At 33.9% G+C, this 25296-nt stretch overlaps 1 protein-coding gene across 11 annotated transcripts in view; it reads left to right on the forward strand.

The window, feature by feature from the left end:
• Positions 1 to 25296, forward strand: part of LOC143253635 (DALR anticodon-binding domain-containing protein 3-like) — a 103147-nt gene that overhangs the window by 27217 nt on the left and 50634 nt on the right. For 8 of the 11 annotated variants that reach the window (XR_013029746.1, XM_076507805.1, XM_076507808.1 and 5 more), the window contains 5 exons: positions 3691 to 3911; positions 6944 to 7230; positions 9670 to 9980; positions 10291 to 10364; positions 12207 to 12314. Coding sequence is in view for 10 of the 11 variants with exons in the window: in XM_076507805.1 (XP_076363920.1) it covers positions 3691 to 3911; positions 6944 to 7230; positions 9670 to 9980; positions 10291 to 10364; positions 12207 to 12314 (1001 nt within the window). In the remaining variant the exon portion in view is untranslated. The remainder of the gene's footprint in view (positions 1 to 3690; positions 3912 to 6943; positions 7231 to 9669; positions 9981 to 10290; positions 10365 to 12206; positions 12315 to 25296) is intronic. The other 3 variants (XM_076507813.1, XM_076507809.1, XM_076507811.1) reach the window with 1 other exon arrangement.

A 25296-nucleotide genomic window follows, 5' to 3' on the forward strand; every position in this document is an offset into this window, starting at 1 on the left:
GAGAGTTTGAGCCTTCATTTCCATTTTCCTACTCCATTGTCTCACCTTGTTTTTTTTCTTCAAAGTATCATGTTCCTTGCATAAGTCCTCATATGTGATCTGGTAACTCTCCCTTCTCCTACTGTGGACAGGATGAAAAAATACCCAATGCCATTTGGTTTTGGACTGCAGTGCACCCCATGTTTAGGGTTCCTATTTCTATCATCTGCTGGATGCTGGTTTCTGGTGGACTTGGTGATGTTGGTTGTAGTCAGACGTAGCATATGTATTCCCACTTGTGCATGGTCAGACATCTTCCTCCAACTTTGGACTGGACAAGCCATACCCAATGCTATCAGGTTTTGGACTAGAAATATCTCATCGGGGCAACCCACCTTGTTATCATCTACTGCATGTTGGTGGATCAAGTGTTTCTTGGGTTGGAAATGTATGCAAATGGAGATAGATTTTGCAATAGAAGCTTGTATTCCCTACTGATTTAGAGGTGAAGAAGTAGGCAATCATCTGCCTACTGCAGAACTATTATACAATTCTACATGCCACCAGGTGTTCAATGAGGTTAAACTACCACTACAGTCTTTCATGTCCAAGCCATTTGACACTCATTGCATTTTAAGGGCTTCCTGCATGCTTTTCTGTTTTTTATGTTTACAACCAAGCCATAAAAAAGCAAAGAGTATATCTTGATGAAATCTGGTGCAGTGTCTTGTAAAAGTGTTGTATTTTCTTTTTTGGTTCCACAAGGAGAATCATTTTATTGCTGTGCTCCATTAGTTGAATGCAGGATTCTAGCTATTTTGTGAGAGGAAGTACAATATTGTATTGGAAGTTAATATTCTTCTAGACCAGAAATCTATTTATAAATAACTTACCTCCTCTCACTTTTCCAGTCCAGTTTTTTCACTTCTGGTTATATCTGATGTAGGTCTTATGACTAATGTCAAAGCAGTGGATTACCTTGTGCAAACGTAGAGAGGCTGCTGGTTATGATAGGAGTTGCATCATGCTCTTAGTGGTGGAGGTATGCTGTATAATTATTTACATGTGGATATGCAGAAATGTAAGATGGAAACTGGTGGTGGTTGTAGACAATTTGCACAAATAGAAGCCATTCCTTGCAGCCATTCCTTCTTTCCCTTTCTGGGTTCTCAGGTATTGGAATCTTTCTTATCTGCTTGTTTTCTGTTTTGATATTAAGTGCCACTTTTTGTGTCTTTGTTTTCTGCTCACCATTCTATGCTCTCTGTTTTTCCTACTCCTTACCTTTGAGGTGCATCATCATGCTCCAGAAGGATTTTCAACAGAAGTTCAGGTCCTTCTTTTTACTACAATGGGCTGTACCACCTTTGCCTTGTTTCAGCTCACTTAGTTTGTCTGGTTTTTGGTCTGGATACATTCTTTACCAAATGTGTGATGGCAGTTAAGCTTTTTTTATTTGACCTGACAACTTTAGTTGTATTTTTGATTTGCTGTAGACAAGGGCCAGAGAAGCCTGGTACTAATTTTTTTTTTTTTTTTTTTCTGGGGTCTCACCTTTCATATTCTCATCCATTCACTCTTGTTTTTTTGACCAGCTCAGTCTGTCTCTAATCTTTCTGTTCCACTTTCTAAACCTCCCTTTTCTTCCGGTCTTCCAACTACCTGCCTTTAGGTTTGTTGCACATTTTGTTAGTAGTTATTTATAGTTTGGTCTGGCCCAGTAGATGCCCATCTGTTTAAGTTTGTAGATCTATGGTCACTCTTCTCAACTAAGAGCTGGATTCATAAAATTCTAACACATGGTCTTTCTCCTAAGTTCTTTACCTCAGCTATATTCTACATCCATTTGCCTTTCTTTCTCCTCAGACATAATCTATCGTCAGCATTTTTTCAGATTTTTTTGATCATTCACATCATTGAGTGTGTATTTGAGCCTTTTACATGGTTTTACTCTTGATTCTTTGTGGTTCCCAATAGGACCAGGAAATAACATCTCATAATTGATTTATTATCTTTCTATTGATTCTGGTTATTCCATGACTTTGGGTAGATATATTTGTTTCATTCCTGTGGTCTTTTTTCACTGAGACTGGGGATGATCAAGGTTGATATATTTGATACCTTCCTTATTATCTCAATTATTGGGCCTTCTGTATGTTTTCTGTGATTTTTTCCATTAGAATTGCACTTTCCAATTCCATAATATTCCCTTTGGCACAGTGTTGACCCTTTATTCTATAAATTGAGCCATGAAGATTTTTTTTTTCACCATCTTCATGGCTTGGAACTAAAATTCCACTTCTGTATGGACAATTGACTTTTACCTATTCCCAGAAGGTATCCTTTTCTGCAGGAAGCTGTCCATTTGGGTATCTGGTTACCAAACTTTATCCTTTTTCTTCTCATCCTGTGTGAGAGGTTGTTTCACATTTATTTCTGTGGGGTACATGCATGTGCATTTTCTTTGAACCTTGCAGGATCAAAGGATTCCTTCTCAGGATTCACTGTTCTTAATTGTGAACCTCTCTACAACTTGAAAACCTGTCATTTTTGCTGGACTATGCTGCTGCTACTCCCTCTGACCAGAACTTCACCTGCTTCTCTTTCAGGTTGTGGTGCTTCTCTGAATGGCAATGTGACTCATGGCATTTGGACACAGGATTGGCATACACTCCACACCAAAGTGCTTAAACTTCTCACTGTTCATTGGGTATGTTCCCATTTCATTCTCTTACTGGTGAATCACCTTGTCCATATGAAATTTAATAAATCAATGGTCATTTCTTATGCTATCCATCAAGATGGCACTTGTTTCAGCAAGAATCTGTCCATTAAAGTCGAGGTGAGTGCATATTATAAGGCCAAATCATGCCCTAACAACACTGTATTTTGCTTCCTGTTTATGTGTTTGGGGTAGTCATGATCACATTCTGCACATCTCCATGACATTTTAGAATTTTTTCTTTTCCCTGTATTTCATCTTGGGTGAAGAATATACTCTGGTTGAGATACAGTACAGTCTTCCATGTATGTGCTGCTATGGAACCCCTGCCATTGGGTGTCACATTGCATGGTCTACCCTCAGACACTTTCTGAAGGGACCTCTATATAAATTTTTGCATCAGCTCTGCATCACTTCCTTATAGGATTTTAGCATTTCTGTGTTTACAGGTGGGTGGTTTCTGAAGTTAACATTTTTCTAATCTGAAAATGTATTTCTAGTTGATATCTCCTCACACAATCCCACCGTATAACCATTTTTTTGATGCTCATTTTCTTTTCTTGCATAATCTAAAAATGAAGTTATCATGAGTGCAAATGTGTAAAAAGAGCCACATGGAGGTACAGTCCCATCTGATATCCCCTTTTATCATGTATGTTTTTTCTAGCATCTTGTAATAAGGAAGTTATCATGAGTGAAGTGCATAGGAAGAGCTATGTGGAAGCTTATTCATACAAAATCAATTTGTACATATACTAATATTTCAAAATCGAGAATATGTTGGTTGCTTCTGATAAAAACAATTATTTTAAACAAACATTAAAGGAAGACATCTCTGATTTTGATCTTGATTAATAATCTGAACTTAAGTCATAACAAAACTTAATGTAAATGTTTACTTGGATATCTCAGATGTAATGAAAGTTGTACTTAAAATCTTTGTATGCTAAACTTCTACCAGCTGTTTACAACTTACACTTATTTACTAGGCCAGGCAAGAGAAAATATTCCAAGGAAGAACTCAGCATTGTATATAAGAGAGTTTACTTATAACATCCAGAAGTTTGTTGATAAGTTTGCTCAAGATTACATCTCACCTGCTATTATTGAATACCACCTGACCAAAGAGAATGGATCATTAAAACGAAAGGATTTTACTTTGTTTTTTGGCCATCATTCTTCAAATGTGTTTATGTCACATTTGTCAGAGGTACATAAAGGCTAAAGATGTGTAATAGTTTGTTGTTGTACTATAAACAAATACAGAGTTATCCATAGTATTGAAATATTTTAAAACGTTTTTTAGTGTTAGTTTTTACACTTGAATTTGGTTTTAAAAATATTTTTTATTAGTTTAAGAAAGTTCATGGTAAAGGAAGCACTAATTCATCAGCATTTGGTTGAAGGATATTTGTGTAGTAATATAAATACATAGACATTCTTACATAGTTGAAATAAAGTCACCACAAAGTTCTGCAGTTTTAAAAATATTAAAACAAAACCAAAAGAACTAGAATTACGAATGATTAGAACCTTGATGCTTACCTTATGAAGTATTTTCTTTGATATACAGATTGTAATCAGTGTCCAGTTGCTAATGGTTAAAGTTTGAATTAATATGTTGACTACACAGGAGAAAGCTGAATGTGTCATCAGGTTTGAAGAGTTGAGATATTGACAACTGTTTAATCCTTTTGCAATTGGCTTTACATACACGAGTTTATCTACTCATTTGCATGTGTTGATTATTTGCACTATAACTTTTGATACAGCATGTGTATCTTCACAAAATTTGGTAAAATTACAAGTATTTTGTATATATTCTGATTTTTAATGAAATATTTTTACTAAAGCTTTGTTTATGAAAACTGTCTGTTTCCTTACTAGTCTGAATGTAAAATAATTTCATGTTATGATTAAAAACCATTCTTCCTCCTAAAAATCTTGAATATTATTTGTGTAATCTCTAAAACCTCCTTTATACATTTCAAATGTTTGTTTTCAGTAAGACTTTGTATTTTGTTCTTTTTTATATTCTAACTGTGTGGTGTCTGTCACTTATCTAACCTCATAACCATCACAAAAAATTAGGAAATAAAATATAAATTATGCTTTTTTATGCTAGAATGACAACTTACAAATCTTTAGCCTGAGTATCTTAACTCTCATAATGTTATATATGAACATATATATTTATTATTTTTTATTATATTGACCTTCCAACTAACATTACATGGTTTGCATTGACAAGGTGCATGTCTACTCAGGTCATGTGTCCAGTAATATAAAACTGACCTTTTGTCTTCCTTGTCTTGACTGGGTTTTAATGGACTAGTATTTTGTAATATGCAGTCACATTTCAATTATTATACATTATATATATGAATATAGATTATTACTACTTAGAAATAAATTATTAAACTTGTTCTATATTTGAAGATTAACTGTCTCTTTCACTATGACCTTTGTACATAGTTGTTGTTGGACATGGGTTTCTAAAGTCATTTAAAATTTGCACGTGGAGGACATAAAACAAATTTTTTTTAAGTTTTATATAAACAGTTGAATAACCAAAACATCATAAAAAACTGCACTGATACTACAGAATTCTTTTATAATTTATTAAGCTCAGTAACTAAGATTTATTTAGATTTTAAAGAAGTATGAAACTTCAATCAGACTAAAGACACAACCTACCTCCTTAAAAACATGGATCAAAAGAATGTGGTAGCATTTTTACTGATTAAAATGGCTGAGAAAACCACTGGAGATATTCTAAGCTGTTGGTTGGTTATTCACATGTCATTTACTGCAGTAAAAGTATATAATGGACTGTTTCAAAAATGGAAAGAGTTGAATGGGTCCAGTTTTTTATTTAATACATAAGCCATATCTCAGCAAAATAAAAATATATGAGATTGTTATTGTATATTCTAGCTTGTCAATATTAGAAATTTGAGTTTCTAATTTGTACAAAGTCATAGACTTAGTATTTTGACATCACAGGCATCTAATTTTAAACAATGCTACATTCAACATACCATATGACTCACTCTATATTTAATATTTACTTTTAAATTAAGAAATTAACTTGTATATAATATTAAAGTTTGAACTATAATTTGCAATTTAATTCCAAACTTAATGACATAAATTCATAAAGTAGTAGTACAATAAAATGTTGAATGTAAGTCAAATCTGATGGCATGCCATTTGACCTCTGACCCATTGCAAAAGGGTTAACAAAATTACAACTGTCAGTTTGGCAAGGATCCTCCATTCAAACCCCAGCATTAGGAGTATTGTCACAAGTTTTAGGCAAGAGGAGGTGTGATTGACCTGCCTCTAACTTCAGGTGTTTCTGAAGAAAATGTTATCAATGTCCAGCATATGTGCCAATACAACCATACAAGGTGTATTTACCATGCTTCAAGTGAAGTCCAGCTACCAAGATCAATGGTACAGAAAATTTGCATTTTTACATGTATAAAGTGCATCCACTGAGCTTTCTTCTGTGTAATGACCATCTTCCTTCAAATATAAATCATTAGCAACTGAACAAGTGATTACAATATGTGAATCAAAAAAAAAATCATCAGTTGAGCAACAAGGTGCATAACTGCAATTCTTTTGGTTTTGTTCTAATAAAGTTTTGAATCCAGAACAATACATTATAAACAACCTGTATTTCAGTGCTCACAACTTCTGAAAGTATAATTGTTAACTTTTTTGATGCATCAACATTTCTTCAGTTAAGTAATACCTACAGTCTTAATGCAATTATTGTACTTGCCTTGTAATCTAAGTAAAAGATACAGGAGTACTGTTTCTTTGTAGTTAAAAATTAATTTTAGATTAAGGAAAAACACTTTCAGTATTGTAACTTGTATCTAAAACTGTTTTGAAGAGTTTTTTTTTTTTTTTATAAAATGGGCAATTGGTTTTGTACTGGCAAGAAAGATCATTAAGTTTTTATCAGACTGTATAATTGTCATTATTTTTTGTTAATGGATAAATGATATTTTTTATAAACTGATTTTGCAATTAATTACTACCTGCTTCTCACAGTTATAATACTAATTAACATGTAGGTTCAGTTTGTTAAGAATTGTATATATGTATTGTTAGGCAAGTTTTCTGAGGTATAAAGGTGGAACTACTTGTGTGTATACACACATTCATGGAGGTGATTTAAACCACATAACCTATGTAGCACTTGATTCTGTTTTACTTAAAATATAGTTTCAAACCCAGCTTTTGGACATCAGTCGATCTTGGAGTTTACCAGTTCAGTCCTGTAGACTTTCACAGTTTTGTCGGCTTCAGATATCATTGCACCGTCAGGTAGCCTTTCACACTATAATTCCAGCTGTAATTGACCAATGTGAAGAATTTGGATTTAGTTGCCAAGAATTACAAAAACAATGTATATTACTAGTGCCTATGTGTCAACAGAATACTGCTGGTCTTACATGGTTAAGAACATATTTCATTACAAAATGTTTGGGACGTTTGTTGAAAACTAATGGGTGAGTGAAATTATGTACATGCTTTTATTGTATTCTCTGATAAATGTCAAACATTTGATGAGAAAGCATATTTGACTAAGATACTAAAGATAGTATTAAAATTAATGTAAAGTAAGTTGAAAAGTCAACTAAAAATTGCTAATTAAAACTAAAGGTTCTTGTACTTTTAGCATTAAAGATAGATGTATGGAATATACATGGTTTGTTTTATAGCAAAACTCAAATTTTATTTCTGTTTATTTCTAAATGTATTTTTGTTAGTTTGTATCTGAGATCAACTGAAAGATTTCTTTGAATTACTTTAAGTAAATATTGAAAGTACACTTTTAGTTCAAAAATGATTATTTCCAATTGAATTACATTAGGAAAAATATTTTCATTGTATGGATTTTAAATGCAGTTACCTACAACTTCAGTTATTATATTTTTGTGTTAATGCTCAAACATACATTGTAGGAAATGAAAAGAATAAGTAAAGAAAAGTTAATAAACATTGTATTCTTGGAAAGGTAAAGAATAAGCAATTATTTAATTAAGTTGGTTAATTTTTTCCTTTCAAGTAAATTTCTATATTTTATACAGTTATTTTATTTGGAGGCTTACCACATCACCAAGCCCAGTAGTTCTTTAATGACTGTGTTTTGACAGTAACCCCGTAGCATAAATGTCTTTACAAAAGGCCTTTTCATAAGGCTTTCATGTCTAAAACACACCACTTTTTCATGCCTTCTGTAGTCCATGTAATGTATTGAAGGTGATGGTTTCCCAGTAGTTTTTTCAGCAGTCCAGTTACACAGATATCCATAGGCACTATGTTCAATGGATTTGCTGGCATTTTCTCATAAGGAATAGCATAAACACCTGTTTTATTCTCCAGTTGTTGATGTTATGGCCTGTTGAATGGTTAAGCCACAGGATTAACTTATGTTCATGTAATTTGTCACTTTTGCAAATGGTGAACCTTCATGATTGTGTTGCATACAGTTGTCTGGAGCATTTGAACAACATTTGCCACTGTTTTTTGTTTTATTGGGTTTTTTATCTTTTCCATTGATCTTTTGTAATCATTCTGGTGATCCACTTTTATTCTCTGTGAGTGAATGTATAAATACTTTGCTTCAGAAGTGACTGTTGTGTAATGTTTCTAAAGGTGAGCTGTGTTTGGTGCCATTACACTGTCTACAAACACCAAATAATATCAAAATATAATTATGAAACATGTCTTCTACTGCAACTTTAGAGTGACTGTGGCTATTAAATGGTTTTCTGATTTGCATATTTAAGAAGCATTTTAATGTAACAAATTCAAACCTATGTATTATAATAGCTCAATTACTACATTTTTATTCTTTTGTACAAAGTTAAGAATAAACTAAAATGAGTTTTCTCAGCTAGCAATTAAGTTGCATTTATATTAGTTAGATATCAGATTTATATTAAAATTTAATAATTTCATAAACAGCATTGTACTGAATATAGAAAACTGTTTGGTTAAGGTTAGTTAATATTTAATGAATGTTTGGTTTTTATAACAAGAGTGTTAAATGTTAGTCATTTTAACTCATCAGTGATGAAAAGTTTGGTTGCATAACTAGGTGCGAGTCATACATTGTATGTGTGGCTCAGTTATTTTAGTATTGTTGATATCAAGTTAATTGAACTTCAGTATTTTTCTTGTTACTTTAAGTGAGTATTATTACATTATATTGTCACTCATGTAATTTAGAGAATATTTGAGGCCTCAGTTGGGCAATGTATATGTATAGGTAATGAGCAATACAAAGTTAAGTGTCATGTAAAGTGCATCTCAGTCAGAAAATTAGTTAGTGAAAGGAGATGTTAAGTTAGCCACATTGTGAATGGTTAACCATAATGGGGATAAAGTGAGTTTCACAGTTTAACAGAGATAAGGAAAATCATTTGTTTTGTCAGGATATAAGTGTGTTAACCCATAGGGTAGCATCAGTGAATTATTCACTGTTGTGATAAGAGTAGAGAAAAATATTTTGTCTTATCAGCTGAATTCTAAAGTAATTAAATCAATTGAAGTGGACTTTTGAGGAAAAAAATATTATTTAGAGTTTTAGATACATGTGATATTCCATAATATAAAGAATTTTTGCACACAAGTTTAAGTTGTTTTAAATATATTATTTCAAAACAAATTGGTTGTGTGCTGTCTCTTCAATGCTTAAATTTATTATGAACAAGTCACAGACACCTACTGTAAAGAATCCAAGCCCATATAATAAAATCCTGACACATTTAAATAGTACTTATTAAAATAATTGGATTTGTGAAACTGAAATTCAAAGTGTTGGTTTATTTTTTGGAAGGAATATATATATAAAGTATTTATTGGAATTTATTTTATATTTATATAGATTTGCTTATTATATTTTAGCAAACCTGATTACAGTAAGTTTTCTTTTTTTTCAGTACCAGTGATTGTTTAGAATTTATTTCCAAGTATACGCCCAAGCTATTTCAGTTTACAGATTTTGCACCAGTCAATGAATCATATGGTATCAATTGCTCTGACAAGGAATGTGTTGGAAAAATTAGAACAAGGCTTAAAACAGATGCAAAATATTCCTACTATAATCATTGTGAAGAATTAAATGTAAAAGAAAGCAGTGGTAATGATTACAAGTCTGAAGAAGTTATTTTAAATGCCAAGGAATTCTTAATCAATCACAATTGTATCATAGGTCGACAAGGATATGATGCAAATATTGGAAGTTTATGTGGTGAGCTAATTTTAATTTTTAAGAATGTTATTTATAAGATTAAAAGCTGTCTTTAGAAGTTTTATATTTTCAAATAATATTATTTTACTCTTGCTATTATTTATTATTATTTTCAACTATGATTGAAAGAAAATTTAAATATATAATTTTATGACAAACCAAAGCATAAGAGTAAATTATATGTTGTTTTTTTACTTTTTTGAATAGAAATATTTCTCAGTTAAATTATATTAAAGTTAGAATTTTGTATGCAGTATGTTTGCAACAGTGAAATGAGAATGAAAGTATTTTTCTGTGTTGTATTTCATAGTGAAAACCAGTGAATGGTCTAAGCTGTTTGATGAAGTTGTCAATCTCGAACATTTTGTGATGCACCTGCCACAGGTTAGTAATTTTGGTACTGAATTTTAAAGGATATAATTCTGTATTTCATCAACATCTACAACTTTATGCCGTGCTTTGTTACATGACATTTATTGTGCAGTGAAACACATGCAGTGTTTCATTTAATCTGTGTTAAATTTTCTAAATTATTTTGTAAACCTCTTATTCAAATTATTCAGTATTTAGTGCTTTAAACTAATAACTGATAGGTTGTATGGTTGAAGTTCACCTATGCAACTCATCATGTCTTTGAGCAAAAACTTCACCCAAAATATAGTTTATTCTACGTAAGTGTAAAATGGGTACCACGTTATAGCTGGATATCCACTAGCAATGGATTAGTTTTTCCTCTAGGGGATGAGATATATGTACATGAAATCATTCTTATCCAATTATGAACAAAAAATGTTAAACTACTATGTGTATTTAAGAACAATAAAGATTTAAGTAAAATGTTCTACTGCAACTGTTATCAATAAGCTACATACATTTAAAGGAATGCTAATAAAGATATGATTTTGAACTGCACATTAAGTGCCTTGTGCTTAAAATTGAACACTGTGTTATATTAATCAAATGTTTGATTTTATTATACTTGTGTTAATTTCTAAGTGAAGCATGTATTTACTGTTAATTAAATCACTTTGTTATTTAAAAATGCAATATAGGTAAAGTTTCGAATCGTTACTTATGTGTTTTATTTTGTAGTAATGTGAAGAATCAATAAGTGCTGATATATGTGGGCAAGTGAAGGATAAAACTTAATAAAAAGAGCAGTAATAACACATCAACATATTAATACACAAATGAGCATAGAATAAGCAAAACATAAACAATAACAAATTTATAGTTTTGGCATGTGAAGCTTGTCATTCTCATTTGACAGAGTAATGTTGCTTTCAGTGTCTTGTATGTTGAGGGTCAACATTCACTAATGGTAGTAATAATGTGAAATCCAATTAGAAAATAAAACAACTTCTAAATGTGGTTGAGTTGAAATCCCATTTCATTATTGAACATCTTTCTTTAGTTATTTAGGTATTAGTTTTCAGATCTTTTATTGCTGTTTTTTATATAAGGCTTCAAAAATATACTTTTTTTTTAAATGAAACAATATATCTCAATCAACGAATAAATAAAGTTTCACATTTTTTTAAAATTTTGTTTGGAAACAAGGTATTTATTAAGTTTGCTAAGTAAATGTTATATTTGTGGATTCTTTCACTTAACTGATTAAACATGGAACTCAAAACTTTAGAGAAGCACTTTACACACCAATATGACTAAAACTACGTATCTAAAATATGCTTACTGTGAGTGAGGAATATGTGCATATTTTATCACTTGTCAATTGAGTTTCATAAAATGATTAGATTGTGGATACATTTGTTCACCAGCATTACTAGGTTCTTAAAATATTTGGAGCATGGTCTCATAGGTTCAGGAATTTTTAGTGTAATATTGATCATGGTATTCTGTTCTGATTTTTAAAGACATCAAATGGGGAATTGGGGTCTGGATCCCACTACTTATGCCTCTGCATTTGTTCTTCAGAAGATAAACATATTGTGTTATCCTAAAATCCTATCAGTTTTAATTTCTGTCATAATATATTTCTAGTTAAAAAACTCTGATATTAAGTAAATTGAATAAATTGCCAGATTATAAATTTTCTTAACTATGTGATAACAAAGCTCATTATTTTTCTATTTATTAAGTATGAGCAGGATGTTTTAGATAATTATATGAAAAGATGTTCATGTTATAAATTTTATAAACAATGAAGTGATAAATTGTACATTTATTACAATTAACATGATGTTTTTGATTGTTTTGCTACAGAAACCTGATATCGTGATTCATGTCACTTCTTACCAGAAGGCTTTTCTCCAACAACAGATTGGAGTCTTATGGTCTATGCTGTCCTCTTATCCATTTGTATCTCACCAGGTACATTGTACAGGAACGTGAACTTCATTAGTTTTGTGTCTTTGAACTTTATTATTATTTTCATACTTCTAAAACTTATTGGCCATTCTGCTTGAAAGTTCCTTTTGGGGGGGTGCTACATGTTCTAACATTTTATGGTTTCTGTAGTTTTAACTTGCTTGATGATTGATAAGAGTGAATATAGTTTTATAGAATTATACAAAATTCTCTTCTTTGGCATTTTTTTTGTAGTTGCTGCACAAATATTTAACATTTAATAGATATTTAAAAAAATACATTCAGTTTTTGCAGAATTCCTGCAGTCCAGAAAATCCTTGAAAAGTTTTTAAATTTTGAAATGTTAAATATTGCTGTGGAAATATTATGTACAATTCTGAAAGATTTCTAAGATTTAGTTAAGAAGCTAACCTATAAATTTTAAGAAAATTGAAAGGTAAGTAAACAGTTTGAAAAGATAAGTTGTCAAGGGAATGGAATTCTGTTAAAAAGTCTTCACATAATGAAGCAGTATAACAAAATGATAATGATACAAACTAATATGTGCATGCTATAATAAAAATGAGGATTCTTAATTAGTAATTAACAATAAATGTTAAAATAAGTCTCAGTAAATATCCTGTTATAAATATTGTAACAAATTCTACCGACTTTAAAAAGTTAACAGCATTACATAATTTAATACCTTTGAATATTGCATATATTGTTAAAAGACCAATATAAAATAATCAAATTAACACTGTTTCTATTGCTAAATCTGAAAGGAGATGGAAATTGCTGGGCCAGCATAATGTTAATACAAACTGGTTTGCAAATCAAATCTACCAGGAATGGTTAGAAAATAATTCTCACCCCAGATGTAAATCATGCCAAAGTTATCAGGAACACAGGAGAAGTAGCTTTGTGCAGTTATGTGACAAGCAAGAATCTTGCAGGAAATATGAAGACATTAAAGGCAATATTAAGTAACATTAAAGTCACCTGAAAGAACAGAAATTGCCTATCTTAAAAAACAAACTGTTAATATAACTGTCACTTTCTGTACATGGTGAGAGTAACTACCAGAGAAGGTTTTGTACTTTCTAAACATTCATCCACATGTTGGCTGTGCATGATAACCCATAAAGGGAAAGAGTAGATCCTAGTGGTTGAGTGATTCAACCCCAGAGTGCCAATTTTGGCTTTGAATTCCTGTAAACAGGTGCTTTTTGGGTATCCCTCTCAGTGTTAATTGTCTGGTCCTGTTGGGCTAGAGTCAACTGAATATCAGTGTTGCAGTGCCCTTGCTTGCCTTTGTTGTGCTTTCCCTAGTAGGACTTAATGGTGAATAGGGTCAGTGGGCACTGAATCATTCTCCTTTCATTATAGATTCTCCAAATCCAAATAAAATAATAAAGAAACAGCTTTTGAAAGTTCTGAACAACAGTCTCACCTCAATATATATCTGTACATTGTTTTCTAACACTGTATTCTTTGTCAGACAAACATTTAGGTTGTATGTCTCCCTTTTTTTATTCAGAGGGGATTGCTGGCTCTCCTAAGTCTGTCAAGAAGCAAAGTACTGGGGACACCTTGGTGGAAACATCTTTTACAAAACACAGTGAACTTCTCTTGAATTTGAAGGCCATTGGGGATATATCACTGAGTTATGAGTTACTCCTCATGATATTTTGAATTCCTCATGAGAGCATTACTACTTATAGGTATTTCAAAATCATCCCTGAGTTGGAGGTCCTCGCTGGTTTCTCCAGTCAAGGTGTTTCTGCAGTGATGCATATATCCACTTGTCATGACAGAATTTGTTGCTTACCATTGTATTAATTTTAGCATCAACATTACCACATCCACCTGCTGCTGTCAAAGCTAACTATCTGAGCTATAAGGTATGGCCATATGATTCCACTCATCTCGATTGTTTCCAATGTCAACAGTTCAGTCATTTGAAGACATGTTATTGTGGTTCTGTGATGTTTGCTTGTTGTGACAAAAACCATGTCACTTACAAGTGTAACTTGCACCCTCACTGTGTTAACTATAGTGGCTCTCATTCCTCTAGGTAGGTGGAGGAGGTAGAGGTACAGCATCTAAAAAAGTGTTCATAACATTTCTTATCTGGATATTCAAAAGCTGTTGCACTCTACTACCTCTCAGACACATGCTGCTATGCTACATTCAACTATTGAGAGTGAGCCGACAGTGCTTTCTGTACCTCCATCAAGCTTTTTCACATTATATGAAGAGTCTTTTGACCTCATTTGATAAGTCAGTGTCTGCTCTTGTCTTTGTCCCTATAATTTCTTCCAATGACTTCCTGAGTCCACTTCTTTTAATCACTCAAATCTATGTCCACTTTCAGATAACTGCCCACTCAGTCTGAGGTAGGATCCATGGAGGTTGACAGAACTTCATCAAAAAGTGAAAAATGGCATAGTCATAAACCAAAGGGCTTGCTACACAGTTCTCCTCTACCTAGATAAAAATGGACATGTTGATACAATGAAACTGTTGAGGTTGTCATTCTAATCTGGATTACATTAAGGCCTTGATTTGTTTCTATCATTCTGTGTGCCTTTCCTTACAGGAAACATTGCTGAAACCTGCTGATACAGTTACCTTTTAGCAGTTTGCTTTATACCAGAATAACAGGTTGTGTGATGGATGAGTGCATGGAGGCTCTATTAGCACATGCCCACCCTGTTTTTGCAGCTTGATACACCCTTGGAAGCCATAGCCATTAGTGTTTTTTTAGGTCATACCATCACTGTTTGTTCTCTTTTGGAGAGACTTATAATCAGTCAGAACTTGATGCTCTTACATAATAGTTGCCCTTTTCCTTTTTAATCCTGTGAGACTTTGATAGACACAATTTCCTTCGGGATTCAATGTGTTTTGTCAAATGTGCTCCACTGTGGACCACCTGATTCATCTTGAAACGTCAATCAGAATAACCCTTCTCAAGAGCAAACATCTTGTTTCTGTGGTAATTGACCTTGACAAGGCATGTTGGGCACTTTGTGAGACCTCTTCTCATTTGGGTTATGTGGCTTTTTACCAATTTTTATTCAGAACTCTTTACTGGATAAGCAATTCCAAGTCCTTGTTGGTTTGACATTTTCTGTTCTTTTTCAGAGAAACTTAGGGCCCCTCAGGTCTCTGACTTGAGTGTCACACTTTTTGGTATCAAGATTAATGCTATCACTAAACAACTTTCTCCTTCTGTTGGAAACTGGCTCTGTGTTGATGACTTCTACACCTCGTTTCAATCATTAAAACCCGATGTTTTGATGACTGGTAGCTTTAGACTGCACTCAATTGTTTATTGAAATGGACCACGGCAAACAGTTTTACTTTTTCTTTCTCCAAAACTGTTTGCATGCACCTTTACCACCAGTGAGGTATACACCATCATCTTGGGCTTTGTCATGGTGATTTTAATCCTCCTGTGGTCCCTGAGGCCAAGTTCTTGGGACTTACCTTTGACCATAAGCTGACTTTCATTCCTTACATCAGGCAACTATGTGTTAAGTGTATGAGAGCACTGAACAACCTCTGTGTCCTCTCTTCAACCTCTTGGGGAGCAGAATGACATTCTGTGCTAAAGATCTATCATGCACTCATTTAATCCAAACTGGACTATGTGTCTCTGATTTATGGTTCTGCCAGGACCTCAGTCTTTTAGATACTGAATCCTATTTACCATTTGAGACTTCAGGTCTACACAGGGGTTTTCTGCACTTTTCCAGTCCAGAGTTTGTACATGAACCTCTGTTTCATCTTTGCCAATTGCAACTTTCTTTGCAGCATGCACCCCCCACTAGTACAGCAATATGTCTCCGGATTTACAACGCTAAAATCAGGGGTTCGATTTCCTCGGCAGGCTCAGCAGATAGCCTGATGTGGCTTTGCTATAAGAAAAACACACTTTGCAGTGTGCATCAAGCTTCAGTCCTTACCACAGCATTCCTGTAGGGTTGTGTCTTCCTTTCTCAGTAGATTATGCTTTTTCAGAATAGACTGTCTGCCATTCTTCCTTTTTGCCTTGAAATCCAGGCATAGCTGGCCAAGTTCAGTGTGTTGTTGGATGACGTCACTGTTTCCACAAATCAGACTATCCTGCCTTGAGTCATTTCAGGAAGGTGAATACTCCTGATTGTAAGTACCATCTTCTCTTTGCTGAACATCTCTTGAATCATTCTTCTATTCCCTTTTATACAGATGGTTCAAAATCAGTTGACTCTATGGTCTCTGCCATAGTTTGTATTGGCTTGGTGGTTGATCACAGGATTCCCTCTTCAGTTTCTCTGTTCACTGCTGAGTTGTATGCCATTTCTGTTGCCCTTGATTATGCAGAAGCTATGCAGTACACTCATTGTACTATTTATAGAAACTGTTTTAGTTCTGTACTGGCCCTGGAATTATTTCACATTAGTTCTCACAGTTTTTTTGTCAATATTAAAAAATGACTGTCTGACCCATTTTTTATCTCCTTTTTCTGTCTGTTTTTCTGGAACTCTGTTGGTTATATTAATTTGTTTTAAGAGAGCTTGAACAAGTCTTTGTAACTAGATAAGTAGATTTGTTGTTTCCTAGCAGTGTGTCATTGTGGTTTGTGTACCATTAGTTAGGAAACAAAATAGTTCTCTAAAGTTTGAGGTTATGTGTGCATTATAAGATTAACTTCAATACCCACTATTAAATCTTAAAAAAAGTAGTCCAAACATTGGTAGTGATTGGTGTTGACTGGTTGCCTTGATTAGTTTTCTGTTGTGTAACTTTTCCCACAAAGAATTTGTTTGCTGTAATGACATTGTATACCAGTAAATGAAAAGTCTGGTGAGACTAACCACCAATTATACTAGTTAGTTCCTTTTGTTTAAAACAATCAATTATGGAAAGTGAAAATAGACCTCTCCGACTGCCTTTAGTGCTTAGGAAGAATTGTATGAATTCTGCACCATTCCATTCATACTGTTCTGTGTAAAGCTCCTACAATGCTAACAGAGAACATATTTGGACTGCAGTGAGAAAGGTGCGAATTAAACAGCACTTGTGTAAGGGCAGAATATTAAAGGTATTGAAAACAAGCATACAATATTAAATAGATTCAAGTAAGCTTTCTTAGAAACAGGATATAAACTTAAAAAACTACATGTTTTGGTTGTGTTTTTGTGTGGAGTAACAAAGTCAGATACTTATGTATCTAAATCACTAGTGATATACCTAATCTTGTATTACATACTCAGTGTCATCTTGACTTCAAAGACAGTCCTCCTAGAAGTGCTTACAAAACATTTCTACCACAAAATAATTTTGGTTTTCACTTTCTTCTCATATTTATTTCCCATTTAATCTCAGCCTTATTCATAAGTCTAACTTTTTTTCCAATCTGTAACTACACATTCGCCAGGTAATGACTAAAGCTCATTTAATATATTTTCCTTTTTTTATTTATATTGATTAGAATTCTTTGGTTCATAATTTGGGTGCTCTTACTATTAATCATACTTTTGTTCATAACATCCTAATAATATCTTGCAAGGTTCAGCCAGCTTAGGAGATTTAGGCTTGTCATTCATAAATCTATATAGTAAGCTAATAATGCTAAATTATCTTCATATAAAACTATATAAAAATAAGAAAATTTGTAAACAGTTTAATCAACTATTTTAATAAGATTAACATTGATAAAGAAGAAATAGAATGTACTCACAAAATACATAAAAATGAGCTCTTTGCTTCATGCACTATCAAAATTCCCCGTATGGAAGTATAAAATATTTTATGGTGATATAACTATGTAATTGAGTAACAATTGACTGTATGTTTTTTGAATATCTTGATGTCTGATGAAAAGTACAACTTCTATTGGAGTTGTTGGATGGTTCTCCTTTCATCCTTCCAGATGCTGATTTACCACACTGTCCACAACCATATGGAATTCTTGGTACTCTTGAATTTGTGTGTGAACACAAAGTCATATATGTTATGTTACAAATGATGTTGAATGTTCATATCAGCAAGTAAAATGACTGCCACAGCCAACTTGGAGTACCAAAGAGATTGCAGCTAGCTGTACCCCAGCCATGATAAACAAAGTGCAGCATCTAGTAACAGTTAAGAATCCACAAAGCTCAATGCCCAAACCATCCAACTACCCTAGGTAACAGTATGCAACATATTCAAGAGGGATTCATATGTGAAAGAACAATATGTGATGTGCTCAAGTTGATTGCATGACATATTTGTTCAAAAGTTCCAAACTTTAAGCAGCTGGAGAATGAAATGAGCATTCGTGATATTCCATAAACATATAACAAATTTCCTTGGGAGCAAACTTTTAAATTGAATGCAGAAAAGCAGTCACCCTCATATATATGGTAGGTTGCTTATGGAAAGGAAGCATATTGTGAAAGCTCAAAAAACTGTTCATTATTAACTCTTTTACTTATATAAAATCAAGTTTCTGTAGATTGTGAATATTATTTCCAAAATATACATCTGTTATCACTTATATCTGTTACTCTGCTGCTCAGGGTTTTCAACTTCCTGTCTGAGCATTGGTCTGATTTTTCTCACTTGCTGTAGTCTTTTATATGCTACTCAGTTGCCCTTGATGACATATGTCTTGTGTTACTCCCTGCCTATGTCAGTGTGCTGTCTATCCTGGTACTGTATATAAGAACCTCATTCAGATAATTTTATTACTTTTTTTTGACAAACTATTTAGACATGGGTTTCTCTGTTGAAATGCTACAGTAGTTAATATCTTTGGTTGCAATTGGTTTTGTTGCGTAGTAGCTTTCTGTATAAATTATATTTAATAATTAGTTTTAAAAAATGCAAGACACTGTTTTTAAACATGAATTCACAGGTTGCTGTCTCCAGCATGGAGGTTAATTGATAACCAGTCCTCCTGTATACTACCTCTGTTATATGGTGTCTCTCAGATGTTGAGGGGGGGGGGCACTCTCATTGGAGACTGCCCATGATCTGATTCATTGCGAGATGGAGACACATATATAATCTGGGTGGGTGCATCTGTCCAGGATGTTCTAAGGCTGCTTTTGCAATGATTCAGGACAATCTGGAGGGAATTTGGATTCTCTTTTTGCATTTACTAGGTGAGCTTCTAATGAGCTAATTGGATAAGCTGCCTCCTGCTTCATTTTGTCAGTTAGTTAATCAGGTTTGTGAGGCTTTGAGACTTTTTCCAATTGCCTTTGAATCTACTTTTTCATTGATAGTAAAAGTTCTTAGGGTGGCTACATAGTTTTGCCTCCTCAACCTGACATTGCTGCTTATGCTGGGAGATTTACTGCTCAATTACGTGACAGGATATCTATACCCTTCACCCACATTTATTTGAAGAGCATGCTTTGGCTTACCACCACCAAGAGGACATATACTTAGATTTCCAAAGACTAGATCCTATTTTGGATATGTGTGGCTCACCAAATTGGATCCTGTGATCACTTCGAACAGATCACAATTTTCTAAGATTTGCTTGACACTCTACTGTTCTGAAAGATTTTCTTACCCACCCACCCCAGCATGTTTTGTAGGAAGCCTGTCAACATTCCACACGTTAATTTGAGAATAATTTCTGTCTTACTAAAATTGTCAGTTTTTGCTCTTTCTCTGGTTTTCTAGCTTATATGTTATTGGGCTTTATAGGGTAAAGATGTCTTGATGGAGGGAGTTTATATAGCTCTTTTCCTCAGTTATAGGAGGCTCCTTTTCTTCATTTCTTGATGTTTGTAGGCATCCCATTGGTGTGAAAATTATGAACAGATGTTTCCCATTTGTATTTGTTGTCATTTACCTCTATATTTTCTCTGGCTTCTGCTAGAAGTCATAGTATGGCTGCTTCTCATATGTTCTGACCACAGACATCTGCTCGTTGATATATTGGTACTAAGAATAGATCCTATCCTTATCTTTGAGGCTCTTCAGCTTCGATATACCATCACTTAAAGCAACAGTGACTACCCTACTTGACTAGGATCTGTCAGAGTTAAGTTACTGTATTTTTTGGACACCTGGCATTTCTTCAACACAGATCCATGGTTACGTCAGGTTCTACCATTAGGGTTTGCCATTCAGTTCACTTTTTCACCTCTATTATCATCCCAACCTGTGGTATTTCCACCCCAATTAGTTTGTAGAGTTTGGATCTTTGTTCCAAGGCTATCAAAGGCTCATTGGTCAAGGGATGGTTAAGAGAGAGCCAATCCTGTTCTTCCAGAATTTTATTCCCCATTTATTTCTCGGAATGGCAGGTTTGAGCATTAACACTTTTACTAATAGAGCAGAGAACAACATTTTAACCTTAGATGTTGAGTGATGGTTAAATTGAACCACTTTTAACATCAGTTTTCCTGTACTGGCCCCTTGTCCCAAGATTCATCTCTTTACAGATGCCTCACTTCAAGGATTAGGTGAGTATATTGATTATCAGGAACTCCAGGGTCTGTGGATAGAAGACTTTCCTTCCATGTTAATATTTTAGAACTTCCTGCTTTTGAATACGCAATGGTTTAAGGTCTAGAACTATTGAAGGGGAAAATCATCATGGTTCATTCTAACAATCCCACAGTGGTCTCTTTCATTTGTTGTCAAGGGAGCACAAGTTCTTGGCACCTATGTTTTCACACTTTATATATTCTTTACTAGGCTCATTTCCTTTGAATAAGTTTTTTAGTTTTCCATATTCCAGAGGTGAAGAACTTAACAGAAATCACCTCTATTGGCCCATCCAAATTCTTTTGAATAAATGGATTCTTTATCTTAGCACTTTCTAGTAGGTGTGCTCTTAGTTCAGGATTCCAGTGATCAACACATTCACTACTTATTGTAACTTTCAATTTCAGGCATTTTCATCCCTAGTAACTTTTCCTTGGTCTTTGACAATAGATGCATTCAGTAAAGATTGGATGGGATTGTACGTCTATGCTTTTCCTCCAGTTCATCTGTTACCCAAATTCTGGCTGTTATTTGATCTCATACATGTTGAGTGATGCTGGTAGCCCCATATGGCTGACCTAACTATTGTTTTCTCTTCTGTAGTATATACAAGAGTATCCACCTCTGCCACTTTCTCTTTAACCATTTTTTTTAGGCAACTGTGATCAGTCATTCTGTACTCAGACATTCCTAAGCTCAAACTTCATGTATGGAAGTTACGTAGTCTTTCACACGGTATTGTGGTTTAATTTCTTAAGTTACCTTGTATTTGTCTGGATCTATCCACAGATACAAAATGGCTATTAATCAGTGAAAGTGTCATACTTATCACCAATGATGTCTTATGAGAAAATTTAACACACTTCATTATATCTCAATAAAGGTCTAACTTCATCTACTATCGTTTTATTTAAGGCAGTTTTATCAACAACTTTTCAGTATTCTAAACATCAGAAAGTATTTCAATCCATAGTGTTATCTGACCTTCTCAAATCATTAAAGAGTCTTTTATCCTAAATGGTCTTTTCATTTACCTAATTGGAATATTAAGGTTGTATTACATGTTTTCTCTGAACACCCATTTGAACCTTTAATCTCCTGTACCATGTATCTATCACCTTTCCCTTTATGTGTATTTTTTGTTGCTGCTGGCATGTGGATGTTTTAGGTCAGAGTTGTTCACATTACATGTGCACAGAACTCTTTAACATTTCACTTATGATGTACTATACCCTGATAGCTCTTTTTTTCCAAGAGTGGCAGCCAGGGAAGGGAATAAATCTTTCTCCCTCATTCATTTGCCAACTGTTTCTCACCTTTACAACTGATTAGAGCCATTCTTTTGTTGGGTGGTTCATGCTTTTTTTCATCATCATGCTTTCAAGATGCATTTTCAGTATTATATGGATGACTAGTTATACTCTCAGTCATTCCAGGATGAGTCTTGGGTGAGCAGGGAGAAGTCTTTCCTTAGACCTATCCAATATCAGATCCATATGGGTTTTCTTGTTTTTTCAACACCATCTCAGTTTGGCCTAACTTACTCCTCTTTGACGTTATTCATTGGAGCTTTCAGTACTCCATGCTCTTAGTGCACCCTCTCTTACATCTCACAAGGCTCTTTTGCTTTTGGGGATATGGTTTTCTGTGGCCACATGTATCCCATATACCAAAGCTCATATGCAAGTTCTTTACAGTCTAGTGGGATCTTTTGCAGGATCTTATTATCTTTCCTTGTACTATAGTTGATCTGCAGTGATGATTGGACAGGACTTGCCCATTGGCGGGTGTCCTGCTTTGTTCTCTTCCTTGTCCAGATTTACATACTTTCATGGATGCTTCCCTACAGGGATGGGAGGAATGGGTCAATCAGAAGGAGGCTTCAGAGTGTTGGTTAGCAGATAAGAAATCTTATCAACACTCTGGAGGTTCTCTCTGTCTATTGAACATTGAATCACTTCTGCCATCTAGCCTGACATTGTATTATAATGAGTCATTCCAACACCACGGTAGCACCCATTCTCAATTCATATGTTTTTTCTTGTTGAATCTTCTATTCTGGGCCCACATCCAAGATATCCATATTATCATATGTCATGTTCTAAGAGCTTTCAACCTTGTTGCAGATCGTCTTTTTCATCCTCACCTAGTCTATCTGATGGTGTGGTCTCTCCAATGGTTTTTTGATGGCTTTGCCTTTAAGCTGGTACTACTCACATTTATGCACTTGTCACATTCCTCAACCATAAACACCCTCTGTTTTGGTCTCTGATACACTATCTCTCTCTCTGTGGTTGCCAGCACTTTTAGTTAAGATTGGACTGGCAAATACTTTCTTTTCTATCTCACTTGACTCCTTTCATGTGTGATTTTGATCAGGTCCTTCTGATTGTTCCTTAATGACCAGCTCAACTATGGTTTCTTTGATTTATCTAGGTCCAGCTTACCCCTCCACTGCCTCTTCTTCTATTTCCTTTTCTTCTTTAGTAACCTCAGTCAAGCATAGGGGGTTAAGATTGCCTCCGTTCTCTTGAACTTGAGATGACGATGGTATGATCTTCACTTTTACCCTCTTATGGATGTCAGTTCCTCGAGGTTATTAGTGCTGGCTGTTGTTGACTTACCGACTCATCACTCCATTGTTATTTTCCCATACCAATTAGATGTGGTTCTCTCTGATTTTCCCACTCATATACTTGACCCTTTTCTTATATGGATAAAAATATACCTCTTTCAGAAGTAGTGAGGTCTTCCACATAAGATTTTCAAATCTGATTCTTTCATCTCAAGGTGTGTCTTTTGGATGCTTTCAAAATATTCTTCTTTTCTTTGCAATACTGGTATCTCCAACTACTCAGAGTATGATTTTAGATTATTATGTGAGTGGAGGTAATGTATCATATAAAAAGTTATAGTTTACATGTACTGAAAAGTATTTCTGATAAGTAATTACCTTCTTTCACACTTCCTGCTTTTCGTCCCCACTGAAAATCAGTGCTTCTATTTTCTGCCAAAATTCAAAGTGATAATCTAGTAGAATTGTATAGAGGAAATCACATGCATTACAAGAGCTTATGGCACTCTCATTGGTGGGGGGTTATTGCATGATGATTTGCATGAGACACACTAGACACACATTGAAATAAATTGTTTCTGATAGAGGGGAGGCAAAAGGTTAGTGATAAGCATAAAAACATTTAGCAGCACTGAACAAGAATAGCTTATTATGGATGGGAAGTAAGCACCTATTGGAAATACATTTTCAGTATAAGAAAATTATGACAATAATTTCTTTGGGTCATTACTTTTACTTTCGGTTTGAGCAAAATATCAGTTTAAACCTGATGTATAACAGAGTTATTTGTATTTGTTGCTTCTGACTTACTCAAATCTCTCAGGTTCAGAGACAGCTTACTTTTATGAACCACATTTAATTGGCATTGGTGTTGGAAGTCTTAGCACAAACTGACCATGCCTTTAAGGAATGAGTGCTTCAATAGTGTATTCATTATGGTCATTAACAGGAAATTACCCTTTTACTTTTGTTTCATTAAGGCTTTTAATTTGAGATAGAATGAATTCTGAATTTATTGCTGAACATTGCAAGTTTTGTAGTATTTAGTTTATATTGTGCTTTTCAGTAAATTGTTGATATTCAAGAAGAGTATCATTCTATAAACTTTAATGAGTAATACTTTGGATATAGCTACTTAAAACAGTATCATTGGACTGGTAATTTTAAGAACTTGTAATCACTGTCAAGTTACTGAACCAGCTCCAAAGGTTTGGGCCATCTATAAAACTTAATGTAGAAAATAAAATCTGTGTTTGATGTAAAAGTGCTTCACCTGTCACTAATGGTCTAAAGTAATTTATGTAGTTGATTAACAGTGGCTATACTGTCACAATAAATAAGTCAGAATTATTCAGTGGACTATGCCCTATGGTGATTCATTGGTAATTCAACAGGCTTATAATGATAAAAAATAGGTTTTGATAGATGCAGTGGGCATAGCATGATAGCCTACTGTGTAGCTTTGTGTTTAATAACAAAAAACAAGTGAGTGAATTAGCTGGTAAATTAATTGTGAAGGAATAAGGAGTGCATGAATGGGACAGAGACTTAATCCATTCTTTGATTCACCACTATTGCACTAGATTGGTTTTATCACATTTATAGTTCATCAGTACTGCTTGGAAAAGCAATCATAAAAAAAGCAAAGGAAGCCTCTTACAGTGATGGAATGGAAACAGTTGTAGGATTGGGTGCAAAGTCTGTTACTTATCACTAGTAACCTAAAGTAATTTAGGTACTTGATGTACTAACTTTTTCTCATTGTGTTTTTGATGTTCTTGTGAAATGAGTAATTGGTTAGGTTGCAAGGACCTGACTTTACATGTATTGTAAGTTGATCTATGTGTGAAATTAAGTGTTCGAAAAGGTGAAGAGTTTTCTGCATAAAACTTGTTTCATGTTGAATAACTATTTTTTTTAACATTGTAAAAATTGATTGTCCATAAT

The sequence above is a fragment of the Tachypleus tridentatus genome, chromosome 6 (genome assembly GCF_004210375.1).
Source record: "Tachypleus tridentatus isolate NWPU-2018 chromosome 6, ASM421037v1, whole genome shotgun sequence".
NCBI classification, from domain to species: Eukaryota; Metazoa; Arthropoda; class Merostomata; order Xiphosura; family Limulidae; genus Tachypleus; species Tachypleus tridentatus.